This window comes from Ambystoma mexicanum, chromosome 7q (assembly GCF_040938575.1).
Source record: "Ambystoma mexicanum isolate Mex_15411 chromosome 7q, UKY_AmexF1_1, whole genome shotgun sequence".
Taxonomy (NCBI): Eukaryota; Metazoa; Chordata; class Amphibia; order Caudata; family Ambystomatidae; genus Ambystoma; species Ambystoma mexicanum.
In genome coordinates, this window is record NC_090941.1 from 568,919,877 (window position 1) to 568,947,846 (window position 27,970).

Below are 27,970 nucleotides of genomic sequence, written 5' to 3' on the forward strand. Positions count from 1 at the left end.
GATGTAAGAAGTAAGCTAGGGGCTTTGCCGTCTGCGTTTACTTGGGCATGACTTCAACATGCCCAGGCTTAACATGCAGCGAGCAAATTCCAGACAGAACACCTCCCCCCCCGCCCCTCCGGTGCAGCAAACACCTACTCTCCAGCTCTCTCCTCTTAGTACCCACCCCATAAAATACAGTTGAATCCCACAATAAACTCGGTCCAATTGTACTCCTCCACCTTTTCCTTCAGGCCTTCCTGTGCATTGTATCTATCCCTCACCCGCCCCTATCCCATCTACCAGATTTTGCTTCTCCCTACCACTATATGTTCCATCATACTCCTCCTTTGCCCCCCCCCCAAGATAAAGTAGCATACAAAGATTGTACGTACCATTTATTGAGTTGTATACAACAATTTGTTCTAGACAAAAAGCAGTGTTCAATATTAAAGGCTCACAAATGCAGTGTCAGGTTACATAGGGCATTTGTGTAGTCAACATTTCAACGCCCCGTTTTCATCAGGTTACCACGACCATTCTTTTTTTGCATTATTTTCTCCTCACGGTCCTACGTTACATTATGAATAAATACCTAGGTACAACAGCACAAAAAATGCAGCCACAGGTCTTTCTCAGGGAATACATTCGCTCTGAAAGACACAGGCAAATAAATAAACAATAGATTTGGGATACTTTTAATCACTTGAATGAACTGGATAATCGCCCATAAGGGAAAAAGAGTCGTACCTCGGTGGCCGCTAAATTTGCTGGCCTGGATCAGTTCTATAATCACAATGAAAATAAATCACTTGTTTTAAGAAGCAAGTACATATAGAAAAAAAAAAAGACACGGGATACGCAGCGAGAAGACAGCACACATAATGCAGAAGGGAAGGGCACAGAGAGGGTGGGTACAGCAAAGGAAAGTCATCAGTTCTCTTTGAGGGGGTTGCAGTCCTTGGCGAGCTCGCGCAGCGCGCTGTTCTCCCTGAAGATGTACGCATGCGTTTCCCCACCGAGTTCCGCCAACTCCCCGAGGGAAGCCAGGCATGGATCGTGGTCGTGCAACATATCTGGAAGCTTAAAGGATTTGCGCTCAATGCGTAGAGAACGCCTTACTGGAGTCAAGAACTTCAAGTCTTTGAACGTGGAATCACCCAACTGATTGTGCATGTTGTTCGTAAGGCTAAAAAAAGAAGAAATAAGGTTATAGATAATACGTTGGAGTGCCATGGGGTCTACTTAATCAGCATTAAGGAGCACAGACTAGGACAGTAGGTTTTTTAAAAGGAATGTCAGCTTTGTTTGCAAAGGAGTCCAATAAAAAAAAAAAAAAAAAGAACAGCAAGTATTACTTTTGTTATTTCGCAATTCACAACTTGAGTAGCCCCAACCCTGCAGCAGGTCCGTAAACTGCTCTGCTGCAGCTTTAGAATGTACAACCCCTCATGATATGATAGGATAGTTTATTTATATAGCGCCTATACACAATGTGTTTCAAAGCGCTTCAAGGCAAGGAAGGGAACAAGGGAAAATAGGACATTCTTACAGGCCATGAACAGTAAGGATGTGAAATTAACTATCGTACTCCGCCTGACAACATTTCAGATAGTGCAAGAGCTAAAACATAGATAAGGAAGGGAGGGGGAGAGTGGGAAGGAAATGGAAACAGACAGGCGACTACCATACTAGGCCTGACGACATTTCTGGTAGAGCCAGAGGAAAACAAAAGGTGAGGGAGAGGGGTGCAGAAAGGGAGGGGAGGAACAATACAAGTGTCTATTGTAGCCTGACAACGTCGTTTCAGATAGTGCTGGAGGGGAGGGGGGGGCAACAGTAAAGGGATAGGGGAGCGACAGACGAGGTTGCTATCATAGTAGGGCCAGGTACAATTCTGATAGAGTAAGTGCATAGAAGAAAGTAAGGGGGGGGAGGGGAGGAGATGGGAAAAGGGAGAGGGGAGAGGAAGGGAGGAGAGAACAGAGTAAGCAGTCAAAAAGAGTGGAGAAGCAAGAGAGGAGAGTGAATACAATTGCAGAAGTCAGTAGTAACACATAATGTTGCAAGCCAGGATACAAGATGAAGATGAACAGCATGATTCAGGGCCATCATGAATACAAAATGCAAAGGAAGTCCAGCATGAGAGTTGAGAAAGGGTGACACACCATGAATGAATGAAGTCCATAAAAGTCAAATCCAGCATTGGCCACAAGACGGTGATGGTGAAACCAGAATGTATCAGGATAGACTCCTGTGTGCAGGAAGGGAGGGGGGTGCACAAGGGAACAACACGGGGGGACCAGAGAGGGTGGGGATGGCCTGTGGGGACAGAGGGTGTAAACACATGTTGGTGCATGCTTCTGAACAGGTTCAAACAGCAATAGCCCTTTTCTTTGACTGCCCTTCACCTTGGACGCCCGGGCGAGAGACGCCCTTCATCTAAGAGTTAAGAGCAGGAGGGAAGGGGCAGGGCTAAGAAGGTGGCGGGGCTTAGGCCAGGTGACCTAGATCCACTTACACCTACTCCCCAGCTTATCATGAATAAAATGGTACTCACTATTGCATTAGAGTTCATGACGGGAACATGGCATACGAGGGACACAAAGCTTGTGGGTGTTTGGTTATTTACCCACCCCTGGCCACGGTAATCTATGTGGCCATTCCCACCCTAACCACAAAACAGCTCCCATCTGGGATCTCTTGGAGCTAGCTTCATCAAGCCTCAAAAGATGCAGTCCAAGTGCCTGCCGGTGTTTTTCAAAGCAGCCCTCCGAGTTAATGACTTAATTGGAGCTACAAACAGTTGTAATAAAATTCTCTTAACTAGGTCTGCCTTCAGCTACACAATTTATAAGCACCATGTGCTTCCTTCACGGAAGCCCTATTTAAGCAAGCATTGTCAAAAGCAACTGTTTTGGCCTCTGTTTAAGTATTAAGCATTTGCCAGGCACCACCATTCTATGCCCGGGTACTCATTTTGCAGCCGCTACCATCGATGGGCAGTGAATACCACTACAGCAATGCCTGGCAAATGCCTTTCCCATTCCTACACAACTGTTTGCTTTGCCAATGCTTGTTCCGAGGGGAATTTCCGAGCATTTCGTTGCTGGACTGCCCTTGTGGGCGAGACCAGAAGGATACGCACAGGAAACGTGGGTTTAGACCCTCCCGAATGGAAGAAATTCCGTAACAGTTATTTGAACCATCTTCATTCTCAGTAGCAGGGCTCCCACACTCGTTACCTCCCCCCCCCCATAGGGACGTCCCTTCGCGTGTCAATGGTTCCCCCTGCATCTAAATACACACATTATGCTACTGGGTGGCCTGTCCTCAGGCTAAGCACTCTCCAACATGTGTCCAGACACAAGATCGAAAAACGAAGTAGATCCTGCAGAAAATGGATTACCATTACATTGGGTAAGAACATTACAATGCATAGAAGTTGGATGAATTCGGCTTGATGAGCTATACAAAAAGCGAATCTTTATTAGGCACAACAGTCCTAACCGCCACTTCCCAAGTTTGCACAACGAGCTACCAACGTGACAGTTCTATGCACAAGGGGATGACGGCGGGGTGAGCTGTAAAGGAGCAAGACCTACAGCTGATGTACCTGAACACCATAACTGGCTCATTACTCCGACACACTCCACTCCTTGCCAGCTTCTGACAAATTACATAGAACAAATGCTGCGAGAAGGGACCAGCAAATGCCCAAAGGCATCAAGCCAACAATTTACAGAACCTCCCGGCTAAAGGGGGCATCATTCGGAGATGACCAACGAGTACCCTTACCAGCCCATGTTGCCACTCTATAGATCGGGGATGGGCCCATGCCGACAAATACCCGATGTGGTCTTGAACCTGGTGAAATGTGCATGAAGTCCAACACTATGCAAGATGTTGGCCTAACTGAAAAACAGTACACGTGTTGACAGTCGACTTGGCTACCTAATACCCTGGGGACCACCATGAATAATAAGACTATCATTTCAAGTGTTTATTCCTTCCAAACAAAACTTCAAGGTCCAGGCTCTTTAAGACTGCGAAGTGCTACTGCTGGAAAACGGTGGTCAAGGCTTGAGAGAAAAATAAAAAAAATACAATCACCTTATTTAAACGATATTATAAAATAATGTCTCCCATCGTTAAAACAACCTTACCAAGAGATCACCTTTAGAACAAACCCTGTAATTTATTCTCGGTCCGGGCGGACGTGATCATAACCAAACAATTCTTCCAGGAACGGAGCGAACCAAAAGTTTCAAAGGGATGCAAACTCGTTTTCAAACAACCTCTTAGGGCGCTACACAACAGGACCCATACGAGATGCAAACCATTACAAACAGCTCAGTGTCTCCAAATGCATTAATGGAGGGGCCGTTGCGTCCCATCCCGAGGCCATCAATGATGTATTGGCCATTGGCACTCTTCCTTTAACCAGTCTTGGCCATGCACATTTACAGACCATAGGAGTAGGACTCGTTAAGATATTTTGTGTATCTCGCCATTTTTCCTCACAAGGTGTGGACAATTTTTCATTTCCTTTCACCATGTAAGGATTGGGTAGAGGGGTTTCCCCATATGCCATATTTTATGTCACTTACAAATCTCCCTCTATTCTCAAGACAGTGGAAAACCACAGTTGGGGATTGGTAAACCTCTTACTCCGTGGAGTGAAGTCTAATATCTACAAAAAGAAGTTTAAGGTTTTTTCTTAAAAAAGGGAAGAAAGTGCCACCACTTACATGGGTATCCTGTCTCACAGATAAATTTTTAGGCAAAAATAGATATAAATTTTATTAGTCGTACAAAATTCATTTTAAAAATAGAAAATTCATCATAAAAAATGATCATATCACATGGAACAAACAATCAATTCTAAAACCACACAAGTAATTCAGCTTCAATCGGTTCTAGTCTCAAATTTGATCTTTTGGTCAACCCGTATGACCTAATCACACTGAGTCCCCTCGCCTCGAAATTAACTTTTGGCCAATTCAGTTCTTAGTTTCCCAAAAACCCAACTTGTACAAGTTTCTGTCCCATTATCACAACAATGTAGGACATTCTTCAGGGGTGTGTAGTGTCTTGTGTAGATCTTATTCAAGATGAAACCACATTTCCAAAATTCTATCTTCTTTTAGAAGTCGGTATACCCTGTTAATATAAAGGAGGCACTATATTACTCTCTCTTATCACAATGTTAGTCCATTGATTATGCTAACTTTTTAACCCTTATCCCCATAAGGGTGAAGAAAATGTTATTAATAACATACCTTCCTGACTCGAGGGTTCTCTATCCCGGAGTCTTCTTTCAACCTCGATTGGTTAAATTAAGGCAAATATCCAATTAATGAAGGACTTCATGCCTGTGTTCCTGTATCTTCTGTCCTAATACACAATATATACACGTATTAGATTCTTGTTACCCATAACTATGAGCTCAAAAGCCCTTGTTTTCCTCATGGAGGCATCTTACCATATAATTCTAGACTTATGCCATCCAGATTTACTCCATCAGTTGGTTCTGAAGACTTCATTTACCCTTCAGGCTATATATACCTGAAAGACATCAAAACGAAAATACAAAAACCTCAGTGGAATGTCCATGTGTAAAAATCTCCTACACATCTTGTTTAAGTAAGCAAAAAACATTACTTACTCATGACTCCCACTGGGGCTGGATGTCTTCAATATTGTCCTGCTAACCCTATCCAGTGTGCTATCTACAGCACTCTAAATGCTCTTTCCCTTAATAGGAAGAAATGCAGGCTTGGTAGTATTCAATTATCCTGCTCTTAACTTCGACCCAGCTTGTTCAAAAAACGAGCAACGAACAGCTCAGGAGAAAATCTAGGTACCGTGTTTGTCCTCGCGGGCAACGCGATGGCGTCATCACGCCCCACGCGGATCGGAAAACGCGTGTCGCGCAATGGTGACGTCACTACGTCCCGTAATATGCATGCGCGCACCCATAGCTGGGAATTGAAGTCCCAGGTCGCCCACTAATCCGCCATATTGCTGCAGAATGCTAGTCTGGCCACCCAGATGCCCTTATGACTGTAATTTCATCCTGAAAAAGACTTCACAATCAATGTGAAACACAAAACCATTTCAATTCAAAACACATTGAATCGTTTCGTATCGTTGCAGTAGAATCCTCCATACATTCTGAAAAACAGTCGGTATTATACATGTATTTTATACCCTCTGCAACAATTTCTCATAGGTCATTAAATATGATATGCGCACATATTCGGCGATCAACATGATCTCTTAGTTACATCAATCCCAATTCAAAGTGCCCAATGGAAAAAAAGGAAAAACCGAGTCAGAGGTAGCTGCCTAAGTATTATGCCACTCTACACCTTCATTCAGACCGTGGAGATGGCTTCTGGATGAAAAAATAAGTTTTTGTTCCAACTGTAATAGCTTTCTATTGATCAATATCAGGATGAAATTACAGTCATAAGGGCATCTGGGTGGCCAGACTAGCATTCTGCAGCAATATGGCGGATTAGTGGGCGACCTGGGACTTCAATTCCCAGCTATGGGTGCGCGCATGCATATTACGGGACGTAGTGACGTCACCATTGCGCGACACGCGTTTTCCGATCCGCGTGGGGCGTGATGACGCCATCGCGTTGCCCGCGAGGACAAACACGGTACCTAGATTTTCTCCTGAGCTGTTCGTTGCTCGTTTTTTGAACAAGCTGGGTCGAAGTTAAGAGCAGGATAATTGAATACTACCAAGCCTGCATTTCTTCCTATTAAGGGAAAGAGCATTTAGAGTGCTGTAGATAGCACACTGGATAGGGTTAGCAGGACAATATTGAAGACATCCAGCCCCAGTGGGAGTCATGAGTAAGTAATGTTTTTTGCTTACTTAAACAAGATGTGTAGGAGATTTTTACACATGGACATTCCACTGAGGTTTTTGTATTTTCGTTTTGATGTCTTTCAGGTATATATAGCCTGAAGGGTAAATGAAGTCTTCAGAACCAACTGATGGAGTAAATCTGGATGGCATAAGTCTAGAATTATATGGTAAGATGCCTCCATGAGGAAAACAAGGGCTTTTGAGCTCATAGTTATGGGTAATAAGAATCTAATACGTGTATATATTGTGTATTAGGACAGAAGATACAGGAACACAGGCATGAAGTCCTTCATTAATTGGATATTTGCCTTAATTTAGCCAATCGAGGTTGAAAGAAGACTCCGGGATAGAGAACCCTCGAGTCAGGAAGGTATGTTATTAATAACATTTTCTTCACCCTTATGGGGATAAGGGTTAAAAAGTTAGCATAATCAATGGACTAACATTGTGATAAGAGAGAGTAATATAGTGCCTCCTTTATATTAACAGGGTATACCGACTTCTAAAAGAAGATAGAATTTTGGAAATGTGGTTTCATCTTGAATAAGATCTACACAAGACACTACACACCCCTGAAGAATGTCCTACATTGTTGTGATAATGGGACAGAAACTTGTACAAGTTGGGTTTTTGGGAAACTAAGAACTGAATTAGCCAAAAGTTAATTTCGAGGCGAGGGGACTCAGTGTGATTGGGTCATACGGGTTGACCAAAAGATCACATTTGAGACTAGAACCGATTGAAGCTGAATTACTTGTGTGGTTTTAGAATTGATTGTTTGTTACATGTGATATGATCATTTTTTATGATGAATTTTCTATTTTTAAAATGAATTTTGTACGACTAATAAAATTTATATCTATTTTTGCCTAAAAATTTATCTGTGAGACAGGATACCCATGTAAGTGGTGGCACTTTCTTCCCTTTTTTAAGAAAAAACCTTAAACTTCTTTTTGTAGATATTAGACTTACAAATCTCCCACCTCGGAGTTCCCCCCCCTTTATGTGTTGTACACAAATAGTTCGTAGGTTTCCCTCTTACCCCTCAGTGTTTGCGCAGCCTTCGGTGGTCATTTTGAGCTCCATTAATATTGCTCTTTGATTTTGTATGATCTATTTGCTTAAATGTTTTATTGTATTTATGTTGTGTAACTAACGTCTTGTGTTTAATGCTCTTTCGATCAATTTTGAGCTTGATGAATGTTTTGATTACTTGTTCTTTGTGAAGTGGCGTTTGTCACCACACCAGAGTAAAGATATATATATATTTTTTAACTTAGTGTAACTTCCATCTGTCATTGTGGTGCTTATATTTTGATACTATGTTGAGTGAATACTCTTTGAATTAAATATATATTTTATTTCCTTTAGAGTGATTATTGAATCCTTAGTTACCATTTAAATCTTGCTCAGCATATGTGCTCTCTGCTATTTGGATGCACTGCAGCAACCGGTCTCTGTGTATGGCAGCCTTCGTGTACAAGAGTATGTTGTATCCAGAGTGCTAACATACATGAGTGACTGGGAATGGGGAGGTCATGAAGGGGATTATGCATTGAATCCTGGGCACGCCAGAGCCCTGTGTCCCACGCGTCAGTTGAACATTTGAATTTGGCGATTGATGTCCAGTGGGTGCCATCTCATTGCTCTTATTGAGCAAACAAGGTTCACTTTAAAAAGGTACAAGAATTAGAAACTTTCAGTTCAATCTATACGTGCAGACTTCCCTGCATGCATACAATTTACTACAGCAACCTTCCAGCTTTCCACAAACCAAAAACCTGTAAATTTCCAGCAAACCCCAGAAAAACTGATCGTAAACTAGCAGCCATGAAACGAGGCCATTAACTGGAATGAATCTGGAAAAAGATTCAAGTCCCTAGTCACAATAGAACAGACACTGCAGAAAAACTGCAGCCACAAAATGCCAAAAAAGGGCATTTGTCCACCAATAAATGGATTCACCACCCAACAAAACTAGAGAAACATTTAGCAGTATGAAGAGTGCACCAAGTCCTAGCATAAGAACCGACCCAAGAGCCATCTGACAAGTTGGCCATCTTCCAAACAAATGTTGACAATATATCAGCTGTTCAATATACCTTGTCTTGAAGGAGTCTTGCATTTCCATCAGTGATTCCAAATATTCCACCCAACTAATTTGAAGCTCAACCCCCCTCCCAATCCCTACCTATAATGGAGGGCACTTGCCACAACACTTCCTGTTTTTTTGTTAGGTCCTCTGGACAGTGGTTCCCCGGAGGCATGCTGGGTTAGTCTCCCTGGCGTGCTTGATGGCCCACCTGCTGGGCTGCGATAGGCACAGTGATTGCAACTAGCCAGTGTCAGGGTGAAGGTGGAGGGGGTTGAAAAACGGCCACCCAGGGAGTAGAGCCCTCTTGGCTGCCTTATCTGAGCTTAGAGTTGCCCGCCACGAGCAGAGTATTGTGGGCCTGCATGGGAGGGCACAGGTCTCAGACCAAGGCAACAGGCGAGAGCTGCTCCAGGAGCTATTGTTGGAGCCTCTGGGTTGCGCTGGACTAACTAAATTCACTTGCAATGCGCATGCGTAGCTTTCCTCCACTCAGTGAGCGGTGGGGATGGGTTGTAGTGGGCACTCGTTTGGTATGCCAAAAGAGGAGCGGGTGGACTTCACTGTTGCTGGGAAATGGTGGACCCTCCCACCCCTTCCCATTCGGGCCCTTTTCAGTTACCCAAGGCAGGTTTGGTCCCGCTTGGTGGCTGCTGGGACTTGATCATCATGCTTAAAAAGGGACAGTCAGAGATCCTTATTGCTGGGACGTGGCTTTCAGCAGATGGGTAAACAGTTCTTCAGAAGACCATGATGGGCAAACGCTGCAAAAGAAAAGCACATGGAACCACCTCCTTCCTTCCTCTGATCAATCTCCTACTAAAGAGGCCAGGAAAGAGGTGCAAGTCTACTGAAGGACAGAGAAACCCTCAAAGAGAATGCAGCAGCTACAACGTGGATTGCCCAGAACCAGAGGGTCCTCCTCCTTCAGTTTGCTCATCATCCTCCCTTTGAGAGGAAGAGTTCAGCAAACCCAAGGGAAAAATCCCGAATCACAAAGCTGTGTCTGGAGTGCTGGGCCATGTCTCAACCTGCATGAAGTTTAAAGACTTCACCAGCTATAGAAGAGTCAATGGGCTGCATTACAAGTTTGCTGATCCAGAAACAACGGTACCGGTAAGCTTGCTGGTACCGTTGTTTCTGGACCGGCAAACAACAAGTTCTGCTCGTGGGTGCCTTTCAGTCTGCTAGGTCTGACCAGGCGGGCATACCGGCACCAGTGAGCAGACCTCGGCGGATGCACCGGCACCATTCATGAATGGTGCCGGTGCATCCGGCCTCCCCATTGAGTCCAATAGGACTCATGGGAATGGGGAGTAATAATTACCGGCCTCCGGCAATGGGGATTTCCCGGGTCTGCAATCCCCCGGTAAGTCCCCATTGCCAGGTGCCGGTCATTTCATGACTCTAGTGGCAGCCGCGCCGGTTTTACTGGCACGGCTACTGCCAGGGTCAGAATGACCACCAGTGCAACAGTTTGCAGGAGGCAAAGAGGTGTATTCTGCTTATTCCAGCAATCAAGAAAAAGCTACTTCGGGTGGAAAGACCAAGAAAGGGTCCCAGTACCCACATTGTACCTTCTAGGGACTGAATAAGAAACTTCCCACAATGGTGGAGGTGGACACAGTGAGATCCTTAGGACGGTACAGGGCCAGTTTCACTGCAGGGTTGGATCTTCTCTTAAGAAAAGCGTGCAGGCACACACTGCTGTGCAGGAGGCATACGTAAAGGCATATAGCCAAGTCACCAGTCGAGGACGTCCACCTGCTATACAACAAAAAGGGGCGAGGAGGTGAACTGTTCAAGTTGGAAAGAGGATAGTCACGCACAAGCAGATTCTCAGATCTAACCTACAATATGTTATGTTAAGCCATCTTCTAGAGCGCACGGTCACCCGAAGGCATCTTGGCGCTAAGGTGATCAGAGGCTGCCGCCACCAATTATAGCGGAGCCTAAAATAAATGTGTTTTAATAGCCTTTCGGAAGGCCAAGTAGTTGGATATATTCTTAATGGCCAACGGAAGGTTGTTCCATAAAACAACAGCAGCTATAGAGAAGGCTCTCCCTCCCACCCGAACCCGCCTATAGCTAGGAACTACCAGCCGGTTCTTAGAAGCAGAGCAAACTCCTAATGGGGTGGTAGTGGGCAAACTTAGCCTGGAGGTATTTGGCCCCTTGATCATGGCGTGCCCGGAAGTCTATACATAGTGCCTCAAAATTGACACGTTGGACCACTGGGAGCCAGTGTAAAGCCCGAAGCACCAGAGGTATATGGGCTGCAAAGGGCGTGCCCTTTGAAACGACTGCAAAATTTGGCTGTACGTGTTGCAAGCATTGGATCACACCCTTCGGTTGTGCAAAGTAAAGAGAATTACAATAGTCGAGCCGGGATAACACCATGGCAGCTACCACGGGGGGGGGGGGGGTGAACGTAGAGGGGGAGAGATCATGGGAAGCACTTTCCTTAAGATTTTAAATAAGATACCAGATTGACAGACCGCAATGACTTGCTAATCCATAGATCATGTTGCAGATAGGATGACACCCACATTTTTTAACTTACAATAGATTAAGCAGCTGTGCCGACCAGCAAGGCACTAGGATCCACGCATGCAACGAAGACTGATCTGTCCAGAAGTCCTGTCCCGCTTCTGCTCTTCCAGGGGTCAAAATTCTTGGGAGAGTAATTGGAGTGCAAGGTGGCCAAGGTTCATGCACAGGAGAAACATGCTAGACTGAGGCGTAAGTCTTGGTCCCATCCATAAAAGTCCCTGTCAGATCAGTCATGTAGACCACGGTACAAGGCCTTTGCAAGCTAATGATGGGCCGTCTTTAAAGACACGCACAGGCTCTTCTCAGCACAAATTCAACACAGCTCCCCGGAGGTCACAACATTCTCGACATAGCCAGGACGCCTTGTGTGGGAGCCAGATTACAATTTGCACCCAATAGGAGAGGGTCCCAATCCATTTTGTGGTGGATATAATTTGGAAGGGGTACAAGATTAAATGACACCAACCCCTCCCATCAGAGCTGCAGACCATTCTGCAGAAGGATGCCATCCAAGGCGTTCATCAGGAGACAGGACAAGGGTGTTATCTGATCATTCTCATGAACAGGACTCTAGGGGCTTCGATAGTAACTAGCCTGAAGGTAGTCAACAGCTTCATTCAAAAGATCTCCAAAATGGAGACCTTGCTAAAATAGATTCCCCTCCTCGCCCAGGGGGATTGGCTTGCAACTCTGGAGGACAAGGATGTTTCTCCATGCCCCCTGTGTGCCCCTTGCAAAATCAGTTTCACAGTTGACTGACCACTTCTAACCTGCGTTACTCCCTTAGGTCTACAATCAGCACCTCAAGTAGTTCTTTCTCTGTATGCCCCAGCCAGGGCATGGTTGAGAGTCCAGGGAGTGAAGACAGCTGCAGGGTCACCATGTGCATGCCTTCATCAGCACCCACCATGATCCGATCTGTACAGGAATTCGAAGCAGACTTTGCAGGACTTCTGGAGCATAGCGCAATGGCCAAAAACCTCAGGACTCTAAAGTTGTGGTTGAATCGGCTCAAGGTTTGCTTTGAATCTCTGTATTAATGATCAGGACGAGGGGCAGACTTCATTAGCTGGGTGCCTTCTGGGTTCCATGACCTCTCAGGGCATGGGGCACGGCAGAAGAACGCCATTTCATGCAACTGCATGGGACCCAGGGCCATTCCTTTGTGCAGGATTTCCGAGGGCAAGCTGTCATGGTTCAGACTAACAGCTCCGTACTGGTCAATGTGAATTTCCGAAGATGGGGGGGGTTGAGGGGAGGCACAAAGTCCAAGACTCTGGAGAGGATTTGCTGGGAACTAGGTATACACAGACTCTCCCCCTTTTTGGGCAGGCTGCGACTCCAGAGTGGACAGGTCAAGCTGCCACTTTTCAATCTCTGAAGTGGAAGCTTTCCCGGTCCTGGGGTGACCCCAAAATCGACAGGTTGGCCTTTAGGGAAAATCTTGTTCTTGGATCAAGGAAAGGGCATCCAGACAGCTTTGTTATTCCTTGGCAAGATGTCATTTACACCTCACCCTTCCGCCCCCCCCCCACACCAATTCCACAGACCAGCCACAAAATCGGGGCCAGCAGTTCCAGATTAGTGTTTAGCCAGGAAGGGCTAATTTGCCCCATCTGGTGTGCTCCTGTGGTTCAAAATCCTGCCCCCGCACCCTGCTGCTCTCCCATGACAGTGCTAGGCTGAATAGTAGCTGGAAATGGGGAGCCTGGTTTTTAAGTGGTGGGAGGCATTGAAATGCCAAGAGTTACAGGGTGAGTAGTCATTGTCCTTTCCTTTCAGGGTTCCTGTAAGATTAGACTTTGCTCTTATGAGCAACACTGGAAGTCCATTGTATCATGGTGCGACAGACATGAGGTCCTTGCGCTGGACTATGCGGTCCAAACATTATACATTTCCACAGGATGATTTTACTCTGTGGTCTGGCTCCTGGTCTGTGAGCACAGTGGGCCACTTCAACAGACTTCAGGGGACCATCTTCTACTGGCCAAGGGACACTATTTGTCTGCCCCACACCATGTTCCTTGCCCTCCCAGGATCGTTCTACCACAGGGATGGCAACCACCTAGCCCTAGACGGAGGCCAGGGGTGCTTTGATCTTGGAAAGCTGCCGAGTAGCAACATGACCTTCTCTGCAGACTTTGGCCAACTTTGTTTGCATCTGCTGGGGAAGCTTTGAGAATGCTGTTCTGCAAGCAGCGTCACACTAAATTTCACTCACTTCGATTAAAGTCAATAGGTGTGCAGTATTTGGAGCCTTTGATTTGGGTTGCATCTACTGGAATTGTGTATTACTTACTGGTAATCCAAATTTCTTGTACTGCTCTTCATCCCAGTACCTATGCCCCATTAAACTCCCCCCCCCCCCACCGCCACTGGGATGAGGAGAGGAGGAGTCACTTCAATCCTTTATATCCAACAGGAAGGGGAGTGGTAAGTGCCCTACCTTATAGGAAGGGGAGGAAGTGGAACCTCAAATTTGTTTGGTGGACTATTTGGAACCTTTTGGGACGGGATCCAGGGTCGGGGCTCCAAGTAGGGGGTCAAGGAAGAGTAGGAGGATGAGCAACAATGACTACTCAGCAAGTAACCAATGCATTAACCAACTCATTGGGTAAACCCTCAATTGTCTTCTCGAACTACACCTCTAGCAGCCTCAAGGACATGCTCCAAACAGTCAGCAAGAGAAAAACCTAAGAACCTCCCGGTGCCAATCCCACATAGGAAAATAGTTTATTTACACCCTGGAGACTACAGTCTGCTGCAAGACATCTATATTATGGGATGCTCCCTTCTGCCCTCAAGTCTGCACTAATCACTGTCCCCTTCTTAAAAAACACGAGGATCAGGCAAATCTCATTCAACATCTGGGCACAAAATATCTTCAAATAGACAGTTTAATCAACCACCTATTTCACAACCTGGTTTCTGCTTAGGAAGAATCACAGGATCCATCATTCTAGATTTAAAAAAGGGACATTCTGCAAAATATCGGTTCCAACCAACCCACAGCAGTTATTCATACGTGACTTATCAAATGCATGCAAACCCTGGATGATCTAATCCAATTTTGCAGTCTAAAAACCTTCCTGGGTGTAGATGTCACACCCAGACGAGGCTCACTTCCTTCCTTCACAGCCAAACAGGCCCTTCATCTTCAAAACCACTGCCACAAACTGCAGTCCCACACTCTCCTGTTGCTAGTTCAAGGTCTATGTCCATCGCCTGACAATGCAGATTACAAATTTGCCTTCGCTAAGGTTCATTTGTTAGTGCTTAATCCTTCCAATATCTTCCAGGTGTCAGACTAGCTTTTTAAAGTATGAGCAGGTGGGGGTGGGGGTTGGAGGGGGGGGTAGTACTGGATGCACAGTAGCCATGTTCTGCATAGTTGCTTTGAGAAACCATAAAATTACAGGAGGCAGTAGTGAGCATGGTATGTCGGAAAGATATGGAGGATTCCGTAGGAGGAAAGGCCAAGTCATCAAAAAAGCATTTGTAAAAGGAAAGTAATTTGTTTTTCTAATGTATCCCTACATCCCACAAAGTCCTCATCTTATAAAGCCTCCAAAAGCTGTGCAGAAGCTGGAGAGCGAGGAAACAACTAAACCAGACAACTATGGCACACTGCTAGACAAAGAAGGCATCCTGTCCTTGGAAGTAATCCAGGCAGTAATGTTCAGTAAAGGCTTAGACAGTTTCATTACAGGGACAGCCCCCTCTAAAAGGCTGAAGTAGCCACATGGCCTCTGGTAGAATGGGATGAGGGCCTCTGCACCACTTTGTCCCTTGCTGACTACTTTGTAGTAAACAAATGCAATCCACATGGGCAGGGTCTGCTTGTTAACAGTCTTGCCAGAAACAGCTTGTCATCCTTCCTGAGATCGTATCCGAAAAAGTAACAGCCTTCTTGGGGCATGACGATGAAAGCTCTCATCAGTCATTGATGGATGAGGTGGAAAGTTGAAAACCGATTGCCAGAGACAGGTCAGAGTCGGTCACCAATGGAAACAAAGTACCACCCCACCCTCAGAATCACCTGTTACAGAAGACTACATGAGAAGTCCATCAAAGAGGCTGGTGATAACTCACTTGTCCCAGGGAAGTAAAGGCCACCAGGAAACTAACGTTCATGGTGAGAAACCTCAAACTGCATGAACTTTAAAAGGTTCAATTCTTGGGAAAATTATAACAAAGTTCCAATCATACAAATAGATATTTTTTGCATCGCAGTTTGATTAATGCCCTCAAAAACTGTCAATGGTGTAGGAGCCCTGCCTAGGGTTACTCTTACATTGAAATCTTTATTAGCAACGCATTGGTTGACCCACATTTTGCTTACATATATTTATGAGAGTATTGTAGCACTCATCGAGGGTGATGGAAGGGCCACAAATTTTGCATAATTATATAAAGATATGATAAGGATATTGTCTCTTTTTAATAAACAACCAGGGAAATGTAGGAAACAAGCATTAGTAAATAAGGGATGATTTGATAGTGATTGCCAAGAGGCAAAGGAACTTTTATTAACCTACCTCAAGAAAGCACCTCTGATAGACAAACTACATTTGAAGAAGTTAAGGGAATCTTACAAGAAATTGGTAATTAAAAAAAAGGCAGAATTTAATGAGAAAAAAGGGAAGATCTGTTGAATTACTGAAAGAAAGGAGATCAAGTGAATTTCTGGAAGTCAGCACCCGGGGATGAAGGGGAAAGTGGGTAAGCCATATCACCCCCAAGGGAGTGGTTTAGCTATTTCAGTGCATTGTATGGTGAAGTCTGGTGCTCATGAATCTCTGATGGGAAATGATGAACTGACAGTGGATAGAAGTACGACTGAAATTATCATTAAATTAGGTGATAGATGCGATTAGTCGACTGGTCGGAGGGGATGGGGGGATGTTGGTTGGGCTCCAGGCCCAGATGGCCTTCCAATGGACCTATTCCAAGACGAAATTACTGTCTGGGCCCACCTGCTAAAATAAGTGTTTGATGTTGTGGCAAGAACGAGGAGGGGGGGGGGGGGGGACGTACCAATTTCTTGGTGTAGTGCGACAATTGTGCCAATTTTTAAAAAGGGGGACTGTAGAGAGCCAGGGAACTATAGGCCCATATTATTGGATGCCTGCAGGATTCCCCCTCCCCCCCCTCGCAGAAATGCCAAATATACGCTTGCAAGAACGGGCCACCAAGAATAATGTTTTAAACCATTTACAGGCAGGGTTCCGTCCTGGCACCAACACTGTGGACCAATGCCTTACATTGTATGCCATTTTGGCCAAATATGTCACAATACAGCATTCTAGGATATGGGCAGTCTTTGTGGACCTGCACACGGCCTTTGACAGTGTTTCTCGCAATAAACTTTGGCCAATACTGAGAGACAAGGGCATTCCAGAGCAACATTTTCTTAACATTCAATCATTATACTGTAATAGAGCTTCTGTAAGGTGGGGGTTGGCTGGGGAGACTAGAGTATTTTGCAGTAGAAAGAGGGGAGCCGTGTGGGCTTGCCCCATTTTCATTCTGTCTGTATACAAATGCAAGGAGATAATGCCGGTTAGTATGGATACTCCAAAGCTCCGGTCTGATACATTTCCATCACTCCTCTATGCGGAGGATGCAAGGTAGGGCAGCGGCAAGCTAAGGGCGGAACTATGGGGACATTGTGTCTTAGCTGAGCAGTGTGTAGTGGATAACTTCCTATGGAACCAACTCATGCAGCTGAATGGAGCCCCGATGGCAAGCTTGAGATGGGAACTGGCCTCCAACCATTAAATGAATGAATTGGCACCAAGCCATTGCTATATTGGATTTTGGAGTGTTCCAGAATTGGCAAAGTATAGGGAGGCATGGAGTACTCCTGGGTAAACCCGGAAGGCGTAAATGAGTGCTAAAGCCAATGCTAAAACTATTTGTCAAAAGGTCATCCTTGGTAAAATCCGAATGGCCTGCATGGAGTTGAAAACGGTGGTCGAAGGCGGGGGCGGGGCTCCTCTACTTCTTTTAATTAAGTTTTACCATTCCCATACTTGTATTTTAAAAAGAAACCATTCCGGAACGGTTTCATTTTAAAATAAAAGTGTAGGAAGAAGTTGAAACTTGCACTTACAGTGCACTGCACAGGACGTTTCCATAAAGAGCAGGCATGTGTGTTTTGGGGTTTTTATTATGCATGGTAGGGGGCGCGGTGATGAGGTCTGTGGGGAGCGGTGCGGGCTAGTAGGGAACATAGTTCCACTACTTCTTTTCGTACACTTTGACCACTGGTTGAAAACAGAAGCCCCCTGTGTAATGCCAAAACCTGTTGCAGGATTCGAAGCATATTTGAACTGCGTAACCCCAGTATATGCCCGAATGCTGTTTGTCCAGCTGCGCACTAATACCCTGAGGGTATTAGAGTATACCGCTAGCTGGAAAGCCATGAGAGAAAAGCTTTGTAGGGTTTGTGGTAACCCATTGGAAACATTGAAGCATTTTCTTTTGTTTTGCCCAAGGTATGACAGGTTGAGGAGGTATTATTTATTGCCAATATCCCGATTAAAGGGGATTAGGACGACAGAAATGGCAATAATTTTCTGTAAGAGCACCAAAGATGTGAACCTGACCCATTTTATTGCACAATATATACCTAGAGAATGGTTGTATAGGGCCAAGTGTATTTGATTTAATTGTTTGGGATTTATATGCATTTGTAGCGCATTATTGATATGTATTTTTAATAGCTTGTTGCAGAATATTATGTTAAAATGCTTTTATGGTTGTTAAACCGAATAAAGCCATGTACAACACACACTTAACATATTTCTAAAATAGACCACAGTAAAAGAAATAATAAAAAAATACAAAGATGCTAACTAAAACCAATCACCACGAGTTGGTGGTAGATCTCTCTCTTCGGCAGGGGCCTCCCTCTGGAACAGCCGTCTAGCCTCCCTGAAACTTTAGGATAAACATCTCCGGTTCCGGAAGCACCTCAAAACATTCCTCTTTGCTTCTGCTTTCTCTCCCCCTCTGCCCTGCTGAATTCCTGACAGAAACTGCACTGCTTACCTGGCCACCCTTTCTGTTCTCTGGCCCAGGCCCCGCCAGTTGCCCACCTGCACTGGCTCCCTGGCAGCCCCTGCATCTGTGGACTGTTGTCTGTATTCCTACAGTCCCGCTACCAGCACTTATGTCTGCACTTTCCTTGCACTTGCCACCAGCTGGCCGTTTTATTATCTTATTTATTCTACTATCCTATATACTGCACTTGCCCTCTCCTTTCCCCAAGCACCTTTCCCTTTCCCCCTTCCCTTGCGCGATCTGAAGGACACCTGGCCTAGTAGTTTCGTTGTCTGTCTTCCCTTGTTCCCCTCCCTTGCCTCATCCCGCCTTGAAACACTTGTGTATAGGCACGTTATAAATGCGATATCCTACCTTTTCTGTCTGTTGGGATAGTCCTTTGGTTATTCTTTCTCATGGTGTGCCTCAAGGCCCAGTCTTAGGGCCCCAACTTCTCTCTCTACACTACCCCTTTTGCTCCCATTATCTCTTCCTTTTGGTTTCTCACGTCTACACCAATGACTTTCAGATTCTTCTGACCTTTTCTTTTGCGGACTCCATTCATTCCTCTTTCGGCCTGACTTCTCTATGCAATCTTTGATGTCTTCCCACTAGTTAACCTCAATCACTGAGGTTCTCTTTCCCGCCTCTACTAATCCTCCTACTTGTCCCTCTCCACATTTAGTTTCCTCCCGTTTCTCTTCCCATCTCTACTTCTGCCAAAATCTTGGTGGTCCTCCCCCTCCCCTCCCTGACACTTTACTTTAATTCTCACATTTCCCCAAACTCTCGATTGTGCTACCTTTTCAATATCCGCAAGGCACGTCAGTTTCTATCTTTTCATGCCCCAAAGGTGTGTCTTAGTCTTCCGTTTGTTCTACTGCTCTAGTCTTCTTGGTCTCCCTGCCCATCAACTTAACCCTCTTTGTCCAATCCATCATTCCTCAATTAGTGTTCAGTGTATTCTTTCCCCATCTCCTTGACCTTACATTCACTCAGTGGCTTTACTTCAAAGCTCTGCATGGTTTTTAAATGGCTTAGCTCCTCATCTTTCCCCAAATTCACTTTTCTCAGACTTTCCGCTCTCAATCTTTCTTTTAGTTGTTTGTTCCCGTCACCACCACGAGCCGCTGGGCTCTTTGGAGACTGTGGCACAAGGGGCTCAACGTGAGACCGGTACCGGTCTACTCTTTATCCAAGATGGCCACCATCCGGAGCTATCGCTCTACAAAAGTCCTAAGGATAACAGCGCTCTGCGCCGCAACCCTTAATTTTACCTGTGCTTCAGACTACGGGTGAGAAACTGTCCAATTGCACTCCTCTCTCTTTGCCCAGTTATCTTCCTCCGTGCCCCCCACTTGTACCTCACTTACTTTGGTACAACCCTCACTCCAACCCTTGGTTCCTCCTTTTGAATATCACTATATATTGCTATCAAGAACCGAGGATCCAGCTCTGCATCACGTCAGGGTTTTTTCCACTGCTGGCTTTTCCCCCTGGATTCTGGTTCCAACTTCTGGTCTCCCTTCTGCCCTGGCCTAAATAGGTGGGCAAAGTGGCTATCGGTAGGGATCGTCCCTACCTCTACTCGGACCGACTCCATTCAAGATATAAGGAAAAGAAACACAAACGAGACAAAAAAAGGTGAGAGTTTGCTATAACAAGTGGATTCCGGGAACATGGGCCAGCTACAAGAACTAGTTCACGCTGTCCAGGGTTGAACAGCAGAGATCCAGAACCTAAAAGGTGAAAACGCCACGTGAAATCTACCCATGAACTGCCTCCTACGGATCCTCTATTCAGCATATTTTCATTTGGAAAGTTTGATGGCTCCCTTGGAAACTTTGTGAATTCCATGATGCTTGCACTGTTAATTTTAGCTTTCGCATTATGGCCGTTGCCATTGACTGAGCCAGAGTCCGATTTACTATTTCAAACATGGTTGGAAATTACTGGCTTGAGCTACCTAGTTTGTTATCTCCACCAGTCTTCTTGTCAACTACTCTGCTGTTATCCTGGTCAGGAAAAATAGTTTGATCAGCCAGAGTTTACCTACATGGCTTATGAGACCTTATTGGACATCCAACAGTGTTCTTCTGATATTCTATTTTATGTGACTAGCTTCAAATGGACCACCTCTGAAGCTGGATGGCCTGAGGCTGCTCAGTATGCAATCTTTAGCCAAGGACTGAATGAGAAAGGACGAATTGGCATGTGTAGCACTCCCCACTTCTCTTGCTGAATTCATCTTGAATACTCCAGATAGAATACCGCCAGCTGGAACGAAGGGACGAGAGAGAGCCAGAGGAAGTACCATCTGCTATAGACCACCCACTCCTTCCATGGCTCCTGTGCCTCCAGTGGATAAGCCTATGCAGATAAGTGCCGATAGGGGTCCAATAACCCCAGACGAAAGACGGCAGAAAAGGGAACAAGACCTGTGCCTTTATTGTGTTTGAAAGGTCATCTACTGAGGCACTGTGAAGAGGTACCCTCACGAAGACAGAAATGCCAGCCTGCAGTCCTAGTAAGGGCTAAGATCAGGGAAACTTTGCATATGTCGGCACCAACAAGGGACTTCAGTCAAACCTTTTGATACAAGGTTAATGGTTCTCGGGGTACGGTTCCTCTTTGAAGACAAGAAGCCCTTGCACTCTTGCATAGCGGTGCTGCTTGCATATTCATGGACAACCAATGGGTGAGGACAACAAGATACCCAGAGAAACTAAGGAATCCTGCCAGGATGTTGAAGGTGTGGACGGGCATCTTCTAACTGCAGAACCCATAACCGAAATGAGCCAGTCGCTCTTGATCAAGATACAGAACCATCAGGTACTTTTGTCTTTCGATCTTATCCGAGCAGCGCATTTCCTGATAATCCTCAGGATAGTTTGGTTACGAAGACATAAGGAACAAGTTATGTAACTGTTGTTCTCCAGCATGGGTCTGGCATGGATTCACATGCTCATGAATATTCCCCGTCAGGCTGGGAATCCTCGGTAAAGAAAAAATCAGTTTCGTTTCTGAACTGTCTTTCTCCTAATAACCAATCACCGGTCTCTGGGTCATACTGCCCCCAACCAATGACTGCCCTCTACCTAAGCCCGACCTCTGGCAACCATCTTCAGATTTGGTAGCACGTAAAGTGGCAGTAGGACCAAGTGAAGAGCCACAGAGGGGTAGGAGGGAGGGTTTGCATGTGAATCCATGCCAGACCCATGCTGGAGAACAACAGTTACAGGTAAGTAACTTATTCCTTCTCCAGCATGGGGTCTGGCATGGATTCACATGCTCATGAATACAAGAATACATAGCAGTACACACATGCACAACCACGGGAGGTGGCAAGGCTCGATATTAAGCATTTCATCACTCAACATTAAGCATCTCTTACCTCCTCACCAGGCCCACCTTCAGGCGAACAGGTTGTGCAGCACTGCCTGGCCTACTCTGGACTCCTCCCTGGAATCCCGGTCGATGCAGTAGAATCTCGTGAAGGTGTGCGTCGACCTACACGTAGCAGCCCTGCAGATGTCCAGCAGGGGCACACCAGACAGGAACACCGTGGTAGCAGCGATCGCTCTGGTTGAATGGGCTCTCGGACTGCCGGGCAACGGTCGGTTTGCCAACTGGTGACAGTGCATGATGCAGCCGGAGAGCCATCTGGAAATGGAAGCCTTCCAGAGGGCTTTCCCTTGGTTCACAGGTCAAAAATTCACAAACAGTTGTGATGTCTTCCTAAAGCTCTTCGTGCGGTCCACGTAGAACTTCAGCGCTCTAGCCACATCCAGCGAGTGCAAAGTCCTCTCGGCCGGCCACGGGAAGAAAAACAGGTAACACCAAGGGCTCGTTGAGATGGAAGTCCAACGGCACCTTGGGCATGAAGTAGGGGTGCGTCCTCAGCACCACCCTCGTCTCGTGGAATGTCAGGTAGGGTGGTTTGGAGGAGAGGGCCTGGATCTCTCCCACTCGTTGTGCGGAGGTGATGGCCATTAGAAACGCTGTCTTCAACGACAGGAACTTCAACGGTGCCAAATGCAGAGGCTCGAATGGCGGCCCCATGAGCCTGCTCAGCACCACGTTGAGTTCCCACACCGGGGCCGGAGCCTTCACCGGCGGGAAGGGCCGGAACAGTCCCTTCATGAACTCCTTCACCAGGCAATGGGACCACAGGGATGAGCGCCCCAGAGTTCTGGTCTAGCAGGAGATAGCCGCCAGATGGATCTTGATGGAGGCATGGGCCAGCCAAGCCTTGGCCAACGATAGCAAGTACGGCAGCAGTTGAGGGGCCGTAATCCGCAGAGGGTTGATCTTCTGTGCACGGCACCAGACAGAACCTCTTCCATTGGTGTCCGTAGCACTTGAGTTGAGGACTCCCTGGCCTTTGCCAGCACCTCCTTGCAGTCCGCCGTGATATCGTACCCTCTAAACTCTAGTGCTGCAGGAGCCAGGCCTGCCGGTTCAGCGACCCCGGGTCGTGGTGGAGGATGACGCCTCCTTCTCTGGAGAGGAGATCCGCATCCGTTGGCAGTTTGACCGGGGGGGGGGGGGAAACGCTGACATGTCCAGAAGGTCAGGGAACCATATCGGTCTCGGCCACGCCGGTGCGACGAGGATCATCCTGCACCGGGACCGTTTCAGTTAGTTGATGAGTCGCAGCAGCAACGGCGGGAACGCATAGAGGAACAGGCCGTCCCAGGGAATGAGAAGGCATTGCCCATGCTCCCCGGCTGGGGAAACCTGCTGGCTAACCTCCGGCACTTGGCGTTCATCACCGTCGCGAATAAAGGGATTCCCCCCATCGTTGGAATAGAAGATCCACTTGATCCTGCCTCAGTTCTCACTCGTGGCACGAGCGTAGCTCCCTGCTGAGTGAGTCGGCGATGGTGTTCTTTATTCCTGGCAGGTGGAACGGTACCAGAAACATCCCTTGGGCGACGGCCCAATGCCACAGATCCTGGGCCTCTTTGGATAGGGCTGGGGATCTGGTGCCTCCCTGCTTCCGGATGTAGAACATTGTGGTGGTGTTGTCGGTGAAGATCCTCACCACCTTGCCCTTGAGGGACGGAAGGAACGACCTGAGGTCCCAGAACATTGCTCGGAGCTCCAGGACGTTGATGTGTAGCGACTTCTCCTCGGGAGCCAAAGGCCTCTTGCATGGAGATCTCTGGTGTGCGCTCACCATCCTTCCAGGGAGGCATCCGTCGTCACCGTCTCCTGGTGTGCGGGGGTCTGGAAGTCCATCCCCGCCGCGAGATGCGCACGGGTGCCCCACCACTGGATCGCTTGACAGAGGGTCTCGTTGAGCGAGATCCTGTCTTCGAAGCTGCCCTCCGCTTGCATCCAACGGGCGTCGAGGAACTCTTGCAGTGGACGCATCCACAGCCTGCACAGGCGCACGAGGTAGATGCACGAGGACATCATGCCGAGAAGGGACTTGATGGACTTCACCCTGGCCACGTCCATGGCCGACAGTTGTTGCACCTTGCCCAGGATGGCCTTTGTCCTTTCCTCCGGAGAGGCCAATCGTGCCACTGTGTTGAGCCTGGCTCCCAGAAACAGTGCGACTTGTGACGGGACCAATTGGGATTTCGCGTAGTTGATGGAAAAGCCCAGATCCGTGAGCAGCTGGACGGTCTTCGCTGTGTGTCCGACAGCGAGTTCTCTTGTCCTTGCTCGGAGAAAATCATCCAGGTAGGGGTAGACGTGGATCCCCTGCAGGAGCAGCCGCCCCGCTACTGGTGCTAGGCACTTGGTGAATACCCTGGGCGCCGAATTCAGTCCGAAGGGGAGGGCCTTGAACTGGTAGTGCCGGCCTCGGACTACGAATCTGAAGAATTTTCGATGTCCTCTTAGGATGTGGAAGTAAGCATCCTCCAAGTCCAGCGATAAGAAGTCGCCCTCCTCCAGCTGTCCCAGCACGTGCTGAAGAGTGACCATCCAGAACTTGTGGGACTTGATGTACTTGTTTAAGCGACGATGGGTCGCCAGCCGCCGTTCTTCCTTAAGAGGAAGTATCGTGAGTACACTCCGGAGCCCCGGAGCCTCTTTGGGGCGAGCTCGATGGCTCCTTTCTTCAGCATCGCCCTTACTTCCAGCAGCAGTTAAAGGACGTGGTTTTCCTTCCTGGCCACGGGAGGAATGAGGGGGCACTTTTGGCCAGGGTATCCAGCACCCATCGGTCGGTGGAGATGGACTCCCACACGCTGACGAACTTCGCCAGCCAGCCTCCCACCGGGGTGCTCAGGTGGGGGCCCAACACTACGGCCGGTTCAGTCCTGCTTGGTAGTGGCCTTGCCGCCTTGGCGACGAGATCCTCCTGACTTGCCGCTTCCTCTGTAGGCCTCCTGCGACGAGGAGCGGGCCGCCTGGTGGTACGTCGAGGAGCCGCAGCCGAATCCTTTGGAGGCACCTTGCTTGCCTCCGGCGGCCATCGTTGTTGCAAAACTCCCAAGGCCCGCTCAGTTTCCGTGTCGGCCTTGATGGCCTGAAGTGACTCGTCCACTGTCTTGCAAAACAAGTTGTTTGCGTCGAAAGGCATGTCCAAAACTCTGGTTTGCACGTCCTGAAGGAAATTGGTTGGCTTGAGCCAACCACGCCGGCAGAGGCAAACACCGTTACCCATCTGGCGGCAGCCGGGGTCAGCAATGTTCGTGGCCACTGTTATGGCGTGGTCCAACGCCACCTCGCTTTCCTGCAGTATCTCCAGGGCCTCAGCCCTCTTGTCGTCCGGGAGGAAGTCCAGCAGAGGAGCAATCTTAAACCACAGCTCCCTGTCGTAGCGGGCCACAACAGCGAGGGCGTTGGCCGCTTTAATAGTCGTCGCCGCCGACGAGATTACCCGTTGTCCCATGGCATCCAATTTCTTCCCTTCGCTGTCCGGTGGGGAGGTCGAAGATGAAGCCGTCGCCCCCGCTGCCTTCTTGGCCGCCACTGAGACGACCGAATCCCGGTTCGGCTGCGCTGTAAGGCACATGGGGGCGGAATCTGGGACCCGGTACTACTTCTCGTACCGGTCTCTTGGCAAGGGTTGTGGATGGGTTCTTCAGGAGCTCCAGTCCCTCGTCCCAGACGTCATCAAGCAAAGGGACAGAGGACCGTCTTCCTCTTGGCCTTGCGCCGTTGATAGAGGAAACCTTCCTTCTGTTCCACCAGGCAGAGCTGAAAGAGCTCGGATGCCCTGGCGATCATGGCATGGAAGGAGCCAATTTGGTCAGGCGGAAAGGTGGTGATGGAAGGCCCATCCCGTCGTCACCACCATCGTCATCCGTCCCCGTCGTAGCCGTCTGTTCCCCAGATCCGTGGGGTGACACGGGAAGGAGATGAAGGCCTTGAGGGCCGCGTAGGCTGGAAGGGCGGTGTGCGAGGAGTTCTCCTCCGCTTGCTTGGAGGGATTCCCGACGGTCCAGGCTCCGCTGGGTTGTCCATTGGGGGTAAGGGCAATCTTGTCCTTATCTCTGTGCACAAGGCCTGGATAGCCATCAAGATTGCTCCCGAGTCGTCCTGTGGCCCAGGCACTGGCTGCGACGGTTGGGGAGTGGAATCCTCTGCCTCCACGGGAACCTCGTCGGCATCACCGTTGCTTTCTTTGTCCACCTAGTCGGGATCCCTCCCGTGGGACCGGACTTCCTCGGACCTCTTGTCCAGGGTCTTCACGACCTCGGCCAGCTCCTCTTCAGAGGCTGTATCCGTGTCCGTGATGGCCACCACCCCCCCTCTTTTTCCACCGGGGTTTTCACGGGGGTCTCATCGATGGGCTGAAAAGAGGATTCCCTTCGTGGTGGTAGGGAAACTAGACCCCGAGGTCACCTCCACTGGGGTAGCCTCCACAGGCTTCGCCAGGGCCGTCACAACTCTCTCGATAGAGGCCATAGCCAGGTGAATCCAAGCCTGGACGACTTTGAACATGCTTGAGGCATTCACCTTGGGGGGGAAGGGTCCCTGCCTCACTCCCCCTCGGCTTTCTCCATTGGGATCGACCAGGGCTTCTCCCGAAGCTTACTCGGGTTCTCCGACTTCCTTTCCCCTTTCCCCCACCCCAAGCCAGAGCAGTGGCTCGTGGTTGATGGCGTCGGTGAAAGTGTGCCCTGCCTGGCAGCAGAGGAGCCCGACCGTTCGGCGCTCCCGGTTCCCACGGACCCGCGGTGCTTTGGCTTTTGTTGAGCCCCCGTCGCCGGAGCACTCTCATAAGGTCTTAGAAGACCGCTCGGACCTCTTCTTCTCTCCTGCTGATGGGTTCTTCCCCCTCCAGCCAGTTAGTCAGGCGGATCCGCCGATCCTTCATGGTCCGTTCCGACATGTTCTTGCAAAACGCACAGTCCTTCTCCACGTGGGTTTTGTCTTTGTTAACGTAGTAGAGGCATCTAAAATGCTCGTCCTCCTTGAAGACATTCTGTAATCCGCATCCAGGGCAGCTCCTGAACAGCTTGGATCCGGGTGTCGTGCTCCTTTTTTCCTGGGCCATGTCCACGCAGGGTAGGCCTCAAAGAATCTTCTGGAATACTCCAAGCAGTGGGACTTGACGAAAACTTCGCCCTTGAGGGGCGTAGAAAATTCTGAAATGGGTCCTGATCGGAAGTAGAAACGGTGGAGCTCGAGGCTCGATTGACCGAAAATGAGGTTTAACTTTTTTTTTTTTTTAAAATCGCAAAATACAGTAAATGCTCGAGAGCTATAGCACCAGGACTCCCCAACACTTGAACGTGCAGTAAAAATCTGAAGATGGCTGCCAGAGGAGGGGCTTAGGTAGAGGGCAGTCATTGGCTGGGGGCAGTATGACCCAGAGACCAGTGATTGGTTATTAGGAGAAAGACAGTTCAGAAACGAAACAAACTGATTTTTTCTTTACCGAGGATTCCCAGCCTGACGGGGAATATTCATGAGCATGTGAATCCATGCCAGACCCCATGCTGGAGAACTCCAGAATCAACTGGTACACCAATACCTTACCATTTGACTCCAAGACCTGTTACAGATAGATGTTTTTAGACCAGGCTGACGTTGCTGCCACTTGCAACGGTGATCCATCTGAGACACCCTCCGAGCGGTGTTCCATATACTCATCTTGACTACCTTGATATATTTGAGGATGATAAGAGTCCGAAATTACTTGGACTATCTAACTACTAATCTAAAAAATTGGCTCATTAGGGAGTTCAGGTCACCAAGTGGTCCCTCTTTTTTTGTGCCCAAGAAGTACACTGAAGAACTCAGTCCCTGTTTGGACTATAGGGGTCTTAACAGGGTTCCAGTTAAAGACAGATACCCTATGACACTTAACGACATTCTTGAGGCTGTCAAAATCTATCTTCACCATGCTGGACCTCCGTGAAACATACCATCTTCACAGAAAATGCAAGGGTGATGAGTGGAAGACACACTTTGGATTCTACCAGGTTCAGGTCCTGCCATTT

General features: G+C 47.9%; 1 protein-coding gene across 1 annotated transcript in view; it reads right to left on the reverse strand.

The window, feature by feature from the left end:
* Positions 1–360: 360 nt before the first annotated feature.
* Positions 361–27,970, reverse strand: part of CKAP2 (cytoskeleton associated protein 2) — a 342,261-nt gene continuing 314,651 nt past the window's right edge. Inside the window, exon 8 of the mRNA XM_069639818.1 lies at positions 361–1,168. Coding sequence (XP_069495919.1) covers positions 913–1,168 — 256 coding nt within the window. The 3' untranslated portion in view covers positions 361–912. The remainder of the gene's footprint in view (positions 1,169–27,970) is intronic.